This window comes from Choloepus didactylus (genome assembly GCF_015220235.1).
Source record: "Choloepus didactylus isolate mChoDid1 chromosome 11 unlocalized genomic scaffold, mChoDid1.pri SUPER_11_unloc1, whole genome shotgun sequence".
Lineage (NCBI taxonomy): Eukaryota > Metazoa > Chordata > Mammalia > Pilosa > Megalonychidae > Choloepus > Choloepus didactylus.
Genome location: NW_023637577.1, coordinates 2,523,400 through 2,540,305, shown reverse-complemented (window position 1 = coordinate 2,540,305; position 16,906 = coordinate 2,523,400). Strand labels below are relative to the sequence as shown.

General features: G+C 41.0%; 1 protein-coding gene across 1 annotated transcript; it reads right to left on the bottom strand.

Annotated features, from left to right (window-relative positions):
* Positions 1-12,214: 12,214 nt before the first annotated feature.
* Positions 12,215-15,768, bottom strand: DRD1 (dopamine receptor D1). Its single transcript, XM_037823193.1, has one exon. It carries the CDS (start codon positions 15,304-15,306, stop codon positions 13,966-13,968), a length of 1,341 nt encoding a protein of 446 aa, XP_037679121.1. The 5' UTR covers positions 15,307-15,768; the 3' UTR covers positions 12,215-13,965.
* Between the last annotated feature and the right edge of the window lie 1,138 nt (positions 15,769-16,906).

Below are 16,906 nucleotides of genomic sequence, written 5' to 3'. Positions count from 1 at the left end.
TATATTATATAATATATATATTATATATATATTATATATATAGTCTGAAAAGGCTACATACTGCATAATATATATAATAATAATATATAACATAATAATAATATATAATATTATAAATATTACATGGGTAAGACTATACATAATCTTCCTAGGTAATTCTGAGTTTTCACCAACATTTTATTCATTAGAGGATTTAATCAAAAGATTAAATAGAATTTAGCATCTCTAGTTACATGCACCTTATTTAGAAAGTGAGTGAATATATTATCTATAATTTAGAGCATTAAAGTATTTGTGTAAAAAAGGAATGCTAGTATATTATACTCTGTATTCCATTTCCTATTAAAAGTTTTATATATTTAAAAAAAGACACTGTTAAGAGAATGAAAAGACAAGCCACAGATGAGAGAAAATACCTGCAAATCACATATCTGATAAAGGACTTGTATCCAAATTATACGAAAACTTTAAAAACTCAAAAATAAGGAAACAAGCAATCCAATTTTTAAAAAAGCAAAATATCTGAACAGATACTTCACCAAAGAAGTTGTATAGATGGCAAATAAGCATATGGAAATTTGCTCCTTCTCATTTGTCAATGGGGAAATGCAAGTTAAGACAACGAGATAGCACTACACCCCTATTAGTATGGCTAAAAAATTTTTTTAGTCTGACAATGCCAATTCCTGCTGAAGAGGCATAGCAACAGGAGCTCTCATTCATTTCTGTTGAGTATGTAAAATGGTACAGACATGTAGAAAGAAAGTTTGGCAGTTTTTACAGAGCAAAACGTAGTTTTGCCATATAATCCAGCAGTTTCCTTCCTAGATATTTACCCTAATGATTTGAGAAATTATGTCCACATAAAAACCTACATGCAGATGTTCACAGCAGTTTTATTCAGAGTCACTGAAAACCAGAAGTAACAGAATGTTCTTCAATAAGTGATTGGATTAAAACACTGTAGTGCACCCATACAGTGGAATACTCTTCAGCAATAAAAAGGAATGAGCTAATCAAGCCCCACAAAGTCTGAAAAGACTACATACTGCATCATTCCATTTCTATGACATTCTAGAAAAGACAACACTGTAGAGACAATAAACATATCAGTAGTCGCCAGGTGTTTGCAGATGGGGGAGGATTGAATAAGTGAAGCACAGGGTATTTTTTTGGGCAGTGAAACCATTCTGTAAGATACTGTAAAGATGAATACATGACATGTATTTATCGAAACCCATAAAACTTTTTAGTACAAAGAGTGAAACTTCATGTTTGGAAATGTTTTAAAACATTCTCAGGTGTCGAGGGATCCAAAGATAGAATGCGGACAGTGAGTGACCAAAAAAAAAAAAAAAAAAAAAAAAAAAAAAAAAAAAAAAATATAAATGTGTTACAAATGTATGATACAACCTCACTGAATCAGGTGCTGACCTAAGTAGCTTTGGAAATAAGTGGAACTTGTAAGACTAAAGGCAAAAAAACTGTGCAAAAACACTACACCAGTTGATAAAGTTCACTCCCACAGGGGTATGAAACCACTATATATGTATACTTGCAATTGAGCAATTAAGTTCTGAAACCACTATACATGTATACTTGGCACTAAACAATTAAGTTAATGTGTCGTGGATGGTGGGAGCCAGTTGGTGGGAGATGGTGGGTTCTTATAGTTGGAGAGGGAGAAAGCTAGAATGATCTATGTGTTAACAGATTAGAGAGGGAGACATCAATAAGCCCATGTTTAATTTAATATAGATACAGGTGGTTACACAGAGAAATATGTATAGATGTGTGTATATACATGGGTTAGTATACACATATATATTTCTTTGATCTATCAGCTGAGAAGTCCAGAAGAAATGAAACTTCATTGGCAATGAGCACATCTAACATCCATGTCTTGGTTTCTAATACCATTCTCCATTAATAACCAGAGGACCCTGGAGAAATGGCTGATTCTAGGATTGGGGCAGGAAATAAACCAGATGAGCCTGGAGCATGTCATAGAACCAGAAAATAAGGACACGTTAATAAAAAAAAAAAAAAAAAAAAACTCACAATGATGGGTGTCTGTCAAAGGACATAGCAACCAACTGACAGAGCACACAATGGCCAAAGCTGGAGCAATTTGAAAAACAAAATAAATAAAGTTAACACAAATTAAAAATAAATACATATGACTCCATACTGATATAAATAATTGAATAAATAAATAAATGGAGAATAGACAAATCTCACGTGCAGAAGAATTTCAAATAATTAATGTAGCTACTCCCCTTTCAATGAGGTAGAACATAAATACCCCACTCCTTAAGTGTAAGCTGCATATAATGACTTCCTTCCAAAGACTATATCATGAGAAGGTGGTAGGGGTTGGGGATAAATTTACAGAGGAGAAACGTGCCCAACACTAGCTCAGCCAGGTGATCAAGGTCAACATCAACAGTGATAAATCATGTTGCTAGTACGTGCCCTGGACATTACGTGATGAAGACGATGCTTTACCTTAGAAGTCTTCCTCCCCCAAATTCATAAACCCTGTTTAATCATGAGGGAAAACAGACCAATACCACCTGAGGGGCATTCTACAAAATACCTGAGAAGGACTCCTAAAAACGATCAAGGTCATCAAAAACAGAGAAAGTCTAAGAAACTATCAAAGCCAAAAAGAGCCTAAGGAAATATGACAACTAAATGTAACGTGGGATCCTGGAAGGGACCCTGGAACATAAAAAAAAAAAAAAAAAAAAGAAAAGGACATTAAGTAAAAACTATAGAAATATGAACAAATACAGATAATAATAATGTATCAATATTTGTTCATTTATTGTGACGAACCATACTAATATAATATAACTAATATAATATAGGGGAAACTGGTTGTGGGAAATATGAGAATGCTCTCTATTAACTTCATGATTTTCCTGTAAATCTAAAACTATTCTAAAACAAAACATTTATTTTATGTAAAAAAAAAATGTGAAATGTCAGTACTTATTTCTTGAAAAACCACAAGCTGTCTTCTCTGCCAGCTCTTCTTTCCTTCTCCATCCTCTCCCTCCCTCCAATCCCACGCCTCCTCCTCCATTGAATTTGAAACCTCTGTCAAATGCACGCTATAGTGTATTTGCTGTCAGGGTGAAAAACCAAGAAAAATAAAGCTAACCATTCATTCCCCCCTGCTTGCTACTGAAGATATGGGGGGTCAGGACAGAGGGCATGTGCCACATAAACTTTAGTCTCTCTGAGGCAGTCGTCAGCCTTTAATTTGAACTGATGTTCTGAAAGAGAAGTCCCAACAGACCATCTCTCATACAAACCTCTGATTGAAATAATTCAGTACCTTAATTTTAACAACTTCTATATTTGACTGTGGGTGACTTTAAGTATCAACATCCAGTGTCTACACTTGACTATTAGCCATTCTCCCTGATCAATATCTGACTTCAGTGACCCTTCTGCATTTGACTCTCTGTTCTAGTCTCTTACAGATGATAGAATCAGATGTTTCACTCTTAAATTCCTTCCTCTTCTTAGAATAAAAGATCAAATAAGGAAGACATTCTTTTCCTTGAATTCTGACCTAAATGGTTTTATCCTCAAGCCTTGAATTTACCACTTAAAGCCTTCATGTCTGTTCTCTGGAAACATCTAAATAAGCCTGTGAAGGCATTTAAGATAAAAATTTCACTAAAACAGTTAAGATCCATGTCAATGACTAGAAAAATAGAATTTAAAACCCTTCTAAAGGGTGAAGTCAAAGAACAAATGCTGGAGTATTTTTCAGTTTGAAAATAATCAAGAGTGGTTTGAATCACTCTTGTAGACTGCATTTTAGAAAAGGTCCTTATCCATTTGCACAAAATAGCAACCTAGCTGAGGAATAAGAGATAATTCAACAGGGAAAACTGCCGTGGCCTCTTGCTATATCTGATAGCACATGGCATCTTTGCTCTCGATACTTGGAAAAAATTCTTGCCATGGTTTGTTCAGGGCCAAAGTACTAGAGGTCTCTAGGGCTTTGAGCTTTACAAAATTGCCCACAACTGTTTGGGATCTGAGGGGGAAAAATGTATTGGCTCCAAAATCTGGCCAAGTAACTGCCAAATTGAAATTAAGAGTAATTTCAAATCAACTTTTAAGCATTCTTTCTTGCAGCAACAAAATCATATTTAAAAAGAGTGTGGGAATATTTAATATATTTGATATGAAGTGCATGGGGGCAAAAGAATAAGAGTGCATGGGGTATATGAAGGTCTTAAAACAGTCTTGGATGTGAATATATCTCAATAAAACTGAATTTTTAAAAAAAGCAAAAACAAACCAACAAACAAAAAAAGCAGTCTTGGCCCCTGAAGAGTCAACATGTGAGTCTTCTTATCACCTGTAATTCCCAACCTGGCCTTGAAGGTCCTCAAGAACAACACTTTGAAAGCTTCTCATTCTTTCTCAAAAGCTGAACAGAGTATATGCTTTTAGCTATAAAAAGGCCACACAGCCTATTATTTTCTAGATGAGATGCATTTGATCAACAAAATTATTCCACTTACGGGGGTCTGTGGAAGTGCTTGTGTGAGAAAACCAAGATCCCAGTATGGTAGACGGAAGTGGTATACTGGAGGGGTAAGAAGGGGGGTCTCTGGAGCTGGGCAGCCAGAGGCTGTTCTGCATTCACCAGTGCCCTAACCCTAGAGCCCTAACCTAGCGGAGCCTCCTCAGCTAAATTAGGCTATGACAGTCTAACCAGAGACATTCACAGATGAGAGCACAGATGAGCGCCTGAGCACACAAGGGACTCAATTACCATTAATTCTTTCAAGGACATGCCCAAGGCCCCCTAGCAACCACAATCAGAGCTCTTCTTATCTAACAGCCAGTTCAGTATGTTTCCTTTTTTAAAAGAGTTTTAATTACACAAGTGATATACATAAACACAAACTTCTTGTAAAAAAATAAAATAAAAAGAAGATGAAATACACCAAGTAAAAAAAGGAAAGCCCAATTGTACAGAGTTTCTATTTGGGGTGATGTAAAAGTTTACGTACTGGATGGTGGTGATGGTAGTACAACATTGTGAACATAATTAACAGCACTGAATTACATATTTGAATGTAGCTAAAAAGGGGAAATTTTAGATGGTATATATGTTACCAGAATAAAGTTTTTTAAAAGAACATAGGGCTACATAGTACAAACAGGGAACCCTAATGCAAACCATGGACTATAGTTAATAGTACTGTTATCATAATATTCTTTCATCCAGTGTAATAGGGACACTAATGCAAAGTTTAATAATAGGGGGTATTCTAGTTTGCTAATGCTGCTTGAATGCAAAACACCAGAAATGGATTGGCTTTTATAAAAGGGGGTTTATTTGGCTACACAGTTACAGTCTTAAGGCCATAAAGTGTCCAAGGTAACACATCAGTAATTGGGTACCTTCACTGGAGAATGGCCAATGGCATCCGGAAAACCTCTGTTAGCTGGGAAGGCACGTGGCTGGTGTCTGCTCCAAAGTTCTGGTTTCAAAATGGCTTTCCCCCAGGACGTTCCTCTCTAGCAAGCTTACTCCTTTTCAAAATGTCACTCACAGCTGCACTGAGTTCCTTCTCTTTGAGTCAGCTCATTTATATGGCTCCACTGATCAAGGCCCACCCTGAATGGGTGGGGCCATGCCTCCATGGGAATATCTCATCAGAGTCATCACCCACAGCTGGGTGGGGCACATTCCAAGCAAATCTAATCAGCACCAAAATGTCTGCCCCACAAGACTACATCAAAGATAATGGCATTTGGGGGACACAATACATTCAAACTGGCACAGGGGGTGTATATGGGAACTGTGTATTTGCTGCATGATTTTTCTGTAGACTTACAATGTCTCTCTATATTTTGAAAAAAAAAGCACTTCTAAAGAAAAATAATAATAATAAAGATTAGGTAACTTGGCCAAGTTCACACAGTCAGTAGGAGCAGAAGAAGAGTTAGAGTTTAACCCAAGCAATAACAAAGAAAAGAAAAAAAGTGAATGCCGGCTCCCCCTTTGCACCCCTCAAAGCTCAAATATCTGTCTAGAGATACCACTGTTTTCATTTCAGTTGGCTTTTCCCCACATCTATGTTTTTACATCAGAGATAGAGATTTCTTATACTTTTTTTTAAAAGGGGTCATACTGTACATATTATTTTGAAGTTCCTGTTTCATTTCATAACATGTCACGAAGATCTTTCCATAATAGTACTTATTAGATCTACCTCTTTCTTTTTAGCTATTATATGCTGTGGACATATGACATTTTTGTTATTCATTCCCATAAGACTGGACACTTAGGTAGCCTCCAGTCAGCTTTTACAAAAAAGGCTGCAGCATGCATCCTTTACATATGCATCTCCGAGTACATATGGGAAGGATATACGTGAAGCAGTTTTGTGGAGGTGGAATTGCTGAGTCAAAATGTGTGCACATTTTAAAGTCTGATTGCTACTGCCAGATTCCCCTTCCAATAAGCCACATCAGTTTTCGATCCTATAGGCAGAGCAGAAAAGTGCCTGTTTACCCTTTACCAACCCAGAGGTTCTGTTACTCAGTGGAGCCTCCTCCAAGTACAACATTCTAAACTCCATGGTCCCATGAGAAAGCAGATAAGCTTTAACTGCAATATTGGTGCCAATGGTTGCTTTCTAAAAATGGCATAAAAATTTGCTTTTGTCTTTCAAGTATCATGACCAGGCTTTTTAAAAGAAGCTGGAACTGTCACCTTGTTGCCCTGTCCCCCTCTCAGAATAGTGGATCTTCTTTTATTCTCTCCTATACTAGCAAGCAACATGTTATTTTATAGAAAACCCACCATCAAGCTAGTAAAAACCCACAGCAGTTTTGGCAGAATTTGTGTGGAATACTCTCCATCCTCCCAATGCACCACCCTCCCTGTTTTAATAGCAAACAGCAATGTGCATTAAAGAAGCATCTTTCAAATGGGGCTGGGCATTACCTTAATTACAGTCAATATGTTCATAATGCTAAATACATTTGACCTAAAAACTCCATCTCAAAACAGCATGTATGTGGCCAGATAATCTCGGAACACATTTGTGACATTTGGTTGACATTTCTTTTCTTTCCCATGCAAAAGGATTGATTGCTCTCCATGCACTCAGAGAGGAGAGAGAGCCCTAGTTTGCCATTTAAATCCTCTTTCAATCATTTTCCTGTGACTGTGTCAGAGACAGAGAAACCTAACTTAGCAGAGAAGATAATCCCTTGTAACCAGTGGAGTCAACCCCTCGGAGAAAATAAACATACGTGTAGAAGCACCACCCTAAACCATTTCACAAAGGTGTTAACTCACCCATCCATTCAAAAAGAAAGAATAACTTGGGTGCTGACTGTGGGCAGGGCTATGGGAATTGGGAATACAGTGCTGAAAAGGACACACTCTGTGCCCTCAAGGAGCTCCCGGGAGAAACAGGACACACAGACAGCTCATGACACGGTACAGTCCCTGGCAGAAGGGAGGGAAGAGCCAAGGAAGGGCTCCGAGTGAGGCTGACACTTAGGATGAGTCTTACACAGATGAAGATGACAAGGAGGAAGGGCATCCCAATTGGAGGAAAAGCAAAGAGCTGGCCCCAAGCAGTAAACAAGTGAGCGTGGCTGGAGAAGACGGTGTGAAGAAGGGAGGGGCTCATGTTCACGCCCGATGACCACGGGTTAATTACCCGGATGCACCTGCAGCGGGTGGAGACCACCCCAAAGCAATTAATTTAACAGCCTATAGGAACCCTTTTTGGAGCAGACTTTTTACTAAGTTTTAATTCCTCTGTATATCAATCATGATATATTGGTCCAGAAAATTGGTCCATTGCCCATTCTCCAGCCCCACGTTTGGAGGCACAGGACACCCTACCTCCATTGTTCTCACTCCCTGTCTGTGTCTGACACTCAAAACCCTGCCCATCCTTCAAGTTCACCTCTGGTGCCTCTTCCTTCCCAACCCTGTCCAGCTTCTACCCTCCTCCAGCAGCACTGGCCCCCATCCCACACTGGTTCATCATCCCCCGTGCCCATTCCACCTTCCAGAAGCAGCCCTGAGCACCAGTTGAATGTCTAATGTGGTTAAATGTGGTTAAATTAAGCATTTAATGCTGTTAAATTAAATATTTAATGTGGTTAAATGTTTGCTGAAATATGCTGTGTGAATGTGACCTGATCAAATTAATCAGAGCACACAGGAATATGTCAACCTTTGAATAAGTCATCAAGCTCCCCAGAAATAAGCTGCACTACAATTCTGACTCCAACATTCCCAGTTTTGACATATTCATTCTTTCAGTTATTCAACAAATGTTTAATGAGCCACTTCTGTAAGCCAGGCAATGTGCTGGGTACTTAGAAGTGGAGAGAGAGAGAGATGGTGAAAAGAAAAATAAAACAGCCTTTGCCTTCAGTATGCTCATAATTGAGGGAGAAAGATAAGGAAGTAAAGAGATTATTTCATTATGGCATGGTAAACCTTGGAAGAAAATAAAGGAGGCAAGCAGAGGTAGGAATAAGGTGCCAAGGAAGGCTTTTCCATAATTATACCTGACAGAATCTTAAAGAATGAGTAGGAGTGGCCAAAAAAGGAAACAGGAAAGGGTGTTCCAGGCAAAGGGAACAGTATGTGCAGAGGCACAGAGATGACAAAGGACTTGGTACCTTCCACAAACTGTACAAAGTTCCAAATGTCTGTAATGTGGGCACAAATGGGGTAATAGCCATAGATGATGCTGCAGAGGCTACCAGGGGCCAGATCATGAAGGGTTTGACTGAACTTGATTTTTTTTTTTCTGAAAGAAATTGGGAGCCATTGAAAAGTAGTAAGCAAGGGCATAACACAGTCATATTTGCAGTTTATAAATATCATTCTGTCGGCTTTCTAATAGCAAAGGGGATGGGGACTCGGAAACCTACCCGAGCAAAGCTATCTGTCACATTTTTGCCAGAACCATACCTCCTATCTTAGTCTTTTCAATACGGAAAATATCTCATTCAACCTCCTAATGAAGAGATGGGGAAAAAAGCTTATGTTAAAAGGTTATAAAATAGCTTATCACAACTAATTGTTTTCAAAAATTAATAAAAAAGAAAAAACACCCTGGTTTATATTTCAGATCTCCCAGTTCCTTCTACCCACTGTCATTTTTCTGGCATTTCTGCTGGTGGAAGCAGAGGAGGTCAAACTACGGCTCTGGACATAGTTCATTGCATATCCTTTGCAATGGCTGGAAATATTTATCAGTTTTGAGAGCTCGTAGGGCATGAGAAAAATTCTAACTGGTTCTGTGCATTTTCTCATAGTGAGGAAAAAGTTAAACCCTTTTAAATCAGAGATTATTTTTAAACCTCTAATGCTGTGTAAATTACAATTCCCAAATCTTGAGTGATGTGAGCCCAAATGCTGTTTTTTTTAAATTCTGTACCTTACTTGGAAGTTGCTTAAAAATGACAGAAGGGAACATAATTAACAGCACTGAATTATATATTTGAGTGTGGTTAAAAGGGGAAATTTTAGGTTGTTTATATGATACTAGAATAAAATTTTTAATAAGAAAATTCATGGAATCTCATTAACACAAACAGTAAACCCCAATTTAACCACCGACTATAGTTCATAGTCCACCAACTATAGTTAATTGTACAATTATAAAAATGTGTTGTCATCAATTGTAAAAAAAGTACCACACCAATGCAAGGTCGTAATAATAAGGTGGTATATGGGAACCATGTATTTTATGCATGATTGCTCTGTAAACCCACAACTTCCCTAATAATTAATATACCATAAAATAAAGTGTGGCAATAAAAAAAAATGACAGAGGCAACATCGATTGGCCTGGTATCAAAATCTTAGAGGTGTTCTTATGCTGTACGTTCACCTCCATTCAATCCTCTATTTAAAAATAAGTTGGTTATCCCATATTTTCTATCCAGCAAATCTCAAAGAACTCCATAAAGGTGCATCTAATCTATATAACACTATAATCTCATGATCCACTGGGTTAGTTCCTTCAAATAAATGGACTAACCAAATTATGTTTAGCAGCAAGTCCCAGTTTTAACAGCCCAGAGCAGCTGGCCATCAACTCATTATTCCTGAAACAAATTCTACAAGGTAAGTAGATTTTACAGACTAAAACATTGTGGACAGATTTGTTCAGGCTGAATCTAGTGGCAAATTAAGGCAATATTCTTAACCTCACAGATATAAAAAGCCCCTTGCTTCTGGAATACCAGATAACCACAGCAAGAGGGACTAGTGTCTAGGAGAAGCCCAAGGCACATAAACTCTAAAAGTCACTTCTATGTGCTTTAAGCAAACACACAAGGAAGTCAAATACATAGCAGATTCGTTATTCTTAAACATTAAGTGATCAACTGCTCAAAAAGGAAGATCCTGCAAAGAATCAGTGAGCTCAACATTTCAGGGCTCAGTACTCTTATAGAATTAGCTTCATTTTGCACTTGTAAGAATCGTCATATTTCTTTCCATTTCTCAAATGGGTAAACAGGCACAGAGAGGTAAAGACATCTGTTGACTGCTACACAGCTTTAAAGTGGTAGCTGAAATGTGAACCTGGTCTGTTTGATCCAAAGCCTGCATTTGAGGCCCCTAATGTGGACTGCTTCCTGGGGAGTGGGAAGATCAAGGTGAAATGCCACCAGTGCAGGCTTGGGGGCAGTGGGGAGATTTTGGCAGAGCCCCAAAGAGTGGAGAATCTTCAGAAGGCCCTGAACTTGAACTACATATCCCTTTGCTTTTTTGGGTGACCTTGGCACTGAAAATGTCAACACAGAGGTTTTGTGGCTCAAGACAAAGCTGAAACTCAGAGACCGTGACTTACTTAGAACCCAGGAAAAAAATAGTGACTTTTCTGAATAAAACCCAATGAATGAATGAATGAAGCCCATGTTCAGCCTCCCTCCCCAAGACTTCATGTTGGGTCAGTCACCAACAAGAGAGCTCTATCTACATGGGGAGTGAAAAAGAACACCTCTTTTAAATTGTCTCTATCTTGGGAAAGTGTTTCACATGTAGTGAAATTATTAAGTTCTTCACTATAGTTAAAAATGAAATTAAAGTCATATTGTAATTTGGCTTTCAGAGTCATAAATTGAATTCTTTGAAAGATCCTTTCAGTAAAATTAAGATTTCATAAGATACCTTTTATCAACCCAGCATGCCAGGAACCCAAAGTACAGTTTTGTTCACTTTATATTGAATTTTACAATTATTTAATGTAATTTCTAGACATATTTATTTTTTACACTTTTGCCAATGAAATCAATGGAAAAGGCTTTTGTGACATGTTTCATTGGCTGGACAACAACAACCCTGAGCATGCTTGCTTGGCACAGCCAGACTTCTAATTTAAGAACAAAAAATTAAACTGCAAAGAATAAAGATATCCAGAAAGTTTCAAAGCAGAAAGAAAAGACATCCTTCATCATGGGTGCTCACTCTAGACATGTTCATTATACACCAAAGCCCAAGGCAGGCAAATATAGGATTTAAAAAGACACCATCTGTTGTGTGATGCTCCAAATTATAAACTTAACCCTTAATTTCTACATTACCTGCTGTTCAACCATTCTTATTCCTTGGGATTAAAAAAAAAAAAAGGCCTTAGCATATTAAGTAAGTGAGTTTAGCAGGACCTATGAATGTGTTCTATAAGACATTGGATAAGCCCAGCATCACAGCCTGTATATTCTCTGGAGAGAAAATTCCTATCCTATTTTCCTTTTAAAACAAACACCGCACATAAATTGGTTGCCATCATCTGAGACTCCAAGACAACCCCATAGCAAGCCACGGTCTTTTCTGTAATTTTTATATTATTTAAAATCCCTGAGCTCTTTGAAAGAAAAAGCAGAAATTTTAGAAGGCTTTCAAATCTGTGGAAAAGAAAGGTAATTCCTCAAGTGAAGAAAGGTTTCTTTTCAAAAAATAATTTTCTTAAGACAGAAGGAAAGTGAGAGTATGCAGCCAAAATTAGAAAACATTTTCTGTTTAAATATTCAAAGGCAGCACGTGGCATGCATAAAGAAGAAATCTCCCCTAAAGAAAAAGTAATGTATACTTGAAAAGGCCCATGTTGTCTTACTTGCAGATCTGAAATATTCTTGTTTAAAAATCGCATTTAACAAATGCAATGCAGCTCATTCAGGGTTGATTTCAGTTCACAAAATAAGTTTATTATATGTATGAAAGCATACAGGCAATAAAATTAAGAAAACATTCACAAATACATAAAATAACACAGACCTGATGCAGGATATATTTTCAGTGGATTTTTTTTCCTGTTACCAATTCCATCTCAATGTAAAGCCAATTGCTTACCAACAAGAATTCTTTGTAAACATTTCCAAAAAACTCTCTCAAAGTGCCCCATGTGAGTTAGTATCTGGCAATGGAGGCTTAGGATACTTTTTACAGCCCAGGGGATGACAATAGGAACTTGATGGCAAAGCACAAAGAAAGGGCGAGCATTTGTCAAAGGAAATACTGATGACTTTGAGGTGCTTAGCACACCCAAAAAGATGCAGTGTCCTGTTTCTTCCACCAACAGAAGAGTCTTACTCAAGGCAGATAACTAGGCACTATTCATTGGTCAATATACCATTAACACATAAAGACTTTAGAAAAAAAAAATCAGTTCTAAATTCAAATAAAAGCACTACAAAAAAAATAGCCCCACTGAGTGGCCTGGTTTGGCCTGGGTACAAAGAAGACACAGGGCTGGAGCTTTGTCCTTTGATGAGACTGTCACGAAACAAGAGTTCCTGAAATCCCATCTTCCCTCTCCATCCCTAACCAATACAGTCATTTGGTTCAGAAAAGCTATCTGACAGGTGAAATGAGAAAAGATGGAGGGGGGCCAATTATTTTACATAAATACAAAATGGCATATATTTATGACCACCTAAGGTCTTAAATATGAAGCTGGATTCTTCTTAAGCTAGTTTTTATTTAAGATATTTACACAACTGCAAATCATTCTCCTGGAAATTCTTTGCCATATAAACAATTTTGAATGTAATAGTAGCTATGCTTTCTTTTTAATTTTTATTTACCTTTTTAGGAAAAAAAAAGAACATTCATAGAAGCTTGCCTCATATTTATTTGTCAATAAATTTTAAGGGCTCATCACAGCTCCACTTCCTATCACTCTTTGCTGTGTTTCTAGAAGTCACACATGAGCATTTAGAATTTCCGATGTCAGTGGGTTTGTTTCATTGACTTATAAAGTGCTCTTTAAAGGGACAAAAATGTCATTGTAAGGTCTCAGAGATCTCACTAGGTTATCCTATTAAATAAGATAAATATAGATTTATCATAATAAATTAAAAATATTCATATAATACAATAAATAAATAAAACCAATATCAACAAAGCATCTCTCATTCCTGAAAAACAAAAATTTCCATTCCTGCTGTAAGGCTCAATTATTTTCTTAGAAAGGTTTTATGAAGGCATGCACCTACCTTTACAATCTGAAAATTTTGCTTGGAACAGTGTTAGCACCTGTTTGTGTACACAGCAAACTCAACCCTTCTAATTTCCTTCCCAGAAAGGTTTAGTTTTTAAGTGAAACTGTTCATTGTTGATGTCTTGCCCTATTTTTTAGTCCTAAGATAAGAATCAGTTGCTAGAAACAATTTCGGAGCCAAAGACACATCCCTTGTGAAAGTTAGTGTCACTGCGTGTCTCTGATTCACAAAGAACAACACAGATAATACGCTGGATTGTACTTTAAAATACAGTTGGTTGTGTTTTGGGGGAGAGCAGCAGAGAAGGGCTTGCCTGACACCCCAGAGTCTCACCATACCTTAGTTTCTTAACAGCAAGCCCCAGGGAAATCTCCTCTAGCTTTTGGGATGAGCAGCTCTGGCAGGATTTGTCTCAGAGTTGGGTGCTCTTTAGGTTGGGTGCTGCCCATTTTGTGTGATGGGATGGATCTTCTCGAGAGAGACGTCGGTATCGTAGTCCAATATGACAGACAGGGCTGGGGACAGCTTCTCCAAAGGCTTGGCTATCCCCCCAGCCTCCTCCTTCTTCAGGTCCTCAGAGGAGCCCACGGCATGCGGGATCAGGTAAATCAGATTGCACTCCTTGGAGATGGAGCCTCGTGGCTCGTGATGGCTGGAAAACACCACGGCCCCATTGTTATTGACGCTGACGGTCTCTACAGCATTATTCGTCGTAGGGCAAAGTCTGTAGCATCCTAAGAGGGTTGAAAATGCCTTCCGAAAATCAGCATTGAAGGCATAAATGATGGGGTTCAAGGAGGAATTAGCCCACCCAAACCACACAAAGACGTCAAAGGTGATGGAATCGATGCAGAAGGGCTTGGTCTCCTCAGAACCACAAAAGGGCACCATGCAGTTCAGGACGAAGAAAGGTAGCCAGCAACACACAAACACGCCCATGATCACGGACAGGGTCTTCAGAACTTTCGTCTCTCTTTTGAAGGACATCTTAAAGGAGCTTTCCGGTTGGGAACTCTCAGAGGGTTTTCCATTACCTGCCGGGGTCTGGCAATTCTTGGCATGAACTGCTGCCCTCTCTAAGGCCGCGATGCGCCGTATTTGCTTCTGGGCGATCCTGTAGATCCTCGTGTACGTGACAATCATGATGACCACAGGGATGTAGAAGCTTATTAGGGAGGACGAGATGGCATAGGTCCTGCTCAAGCTGGAGTCACAGTTGTCTGTGGTCTCAACCAGGGAGGTGGCATTCCCATCTGAGGGGCTTGTGGATTTTGCCTTGTGCCAGCTGAGCTGCACTGGGATGAAGGAAATGAGCACAGACAAGGTCCATGCCACGCTGATCAGAATGAAGGCTGCCTTAGGGGTCATCTTCCTCTCATACCGGAAAGGGCTAGAGATAGCCCAATACCTGTCCACGCTGATCACACAGAGGTTGAGGATGGACGCAGTGGAGCACATGATGTCAAAGGCCACCCAGATATTGCAGAAGGACCCGAAGGGCCAGAAGCCGGCAATCTCGGCCACTGCTTTCCAGGGCATGACCAAGACAGCCACCAGGAGATCTGACACAGCCAAGGAGATGACGAAGAAGTTGGTCACCTTGGACCGCAGGTGCCGGAACCTGATGACGGCGGCACAGACCAGAGTGTTCCCCAGGAGCGTGGACAGGATAAGCAGGGACAGGAAACAGGCTGTGAGGATGCGGAAGGAGAAGGCCCTCTCCACCACCAATCCAGCCCCATCCATGGTGGAGGTGTTCAGAGACCTCATCTTTCTGAGGGAAAGCACATCGGGGCTCTGACACCCCTGCAGGTCCTAAGCATGAATTTGGGGTCAGTCAGACCTCCAAGAGTCCTCAGCTCCTTCCACAGTCCCAGAGGCTCCCCTGGGTGGAGGCCCTCAGCAGCATTCCATCATGAGAGGACGGCAACAATTATGTGACAGCAGCCTCCCCTTGGAACCCAAGTCAGCCCCAAGGATCCCTCTTGCTTTCTCTAACTGTCTTCTGACTCCCCTGCTCCGGGTCACTCTCGAGTGGACCAGCTGGCACCTCAATTCCCCTTGGAAAGCATTGGTCTTTCAGCATATTCCAAGCTCTCAATGCACACTCCCGGGCCTCTGCTGAGCTCTTCAACTGCAGTCACATTTCAGGGCTGTTGCCTCTCTGGTGGTGACAGAATTCTCCCCTCCTGAGGTGCGGCTGAAAATACATGCCTTGCTTCTCCAAGCCCCTGGCTCCTCAGCTCTCCAAAAGCTCTAAAGAGCAAACGAAAGACACAGGGTCGTTCGCCAAGACTCGCTCAGATCTCATCTTTACTCACGTCAACCCAACCCAACGATTCGTTGGGCAAGCCCTTCAGAGCCACCTACCTTGCCTGGGGTTCTCTCTGTCAAAGCTCCTGGAACGCGGAAAGCAGATTTCGCGAGACGCCGCAGTTCCACAGTGCCCGAATGGAGTGCCTGAGTACAGCCAGCCGCGCGCAGCCTGAGTTCGGCTCCGGACGCGCAAAAATCGCTGGGTCGGGTTTGGGAAAAGGATCCCGGACCAGGCCCGCGAAAACCGGCGCAGCAACCCTAAAACAGCGAGAGATGGCTCAAAGCTGACGCGACCCGAGAAAAGGGCCCCTGGGAGCTTGGTGTTTCCTTGGGAAAGGGCAATCCCCGGGACTAATCACTTGGGAGCTTCTTTGCCTCATTTCCTCCTCCCGGAGCCTAACGCCTGGACGCCCCTCAGGCGGCCTCCGGCCCCGCGGAGCTGGGCCCAGAGCCTCCCTGCTGCACCGCCCGCGACCTCAGGAACCCGGGGGACGCGAGGCAGAGGGAGCCGAGCTGGCACCGGCGGGCGCACGGACCGGCCGGTTTCCCGCGGGGCACAGCTCACCTTGCTCCCGCGCGCCCCCTCCTCTGCCCTGGGGGCGGGCTTCGCTTGACAGGCAGAGTTGCAGGAGACAGCTGCACGTGGTATCCCTGGAAGATGCTGCGGGAGAAGGGGGTGGGGGCGCCCAGGTCAGCGTTTGCCAGCCCCGGGCACCCTGCCAACTCCCGGGTCCCGGGACCGCACGCCCGGGACCCGAGAGACAAATCCCGATGTTTAAAACCTCAAGTAAGCCCGAGTCCTCTGTGCGCACAGCCGAGCTCGGACATCCAGAGCCTTTTGGAGATGATCGCGAGCCTCCACAAAGCCTTAAGCGAGCTGGGACCCTCCCCAATCTCCCATGCACACCAACCACTAAAACGGCCGACCACAGTCCGACCCGCGCTGCCTCCAAGTCTCTCCCAACTAAGGTGAGACGTACCCCGCGGGCGCCTGTACTTACCGCTGGCGAAGAGGGCTCTGCGTGGCGGCGCACACCACCCGCGCGCGCCGTTG

Coding starts and splice junctions, on each gene's coding strand:
- DRD1 (XM_037823193.1), bottom strand. CDS start 15,306: ATGAGGTCTCTGAACACCTCCACCATGGATGGGGCTGGATTGGTGGTG.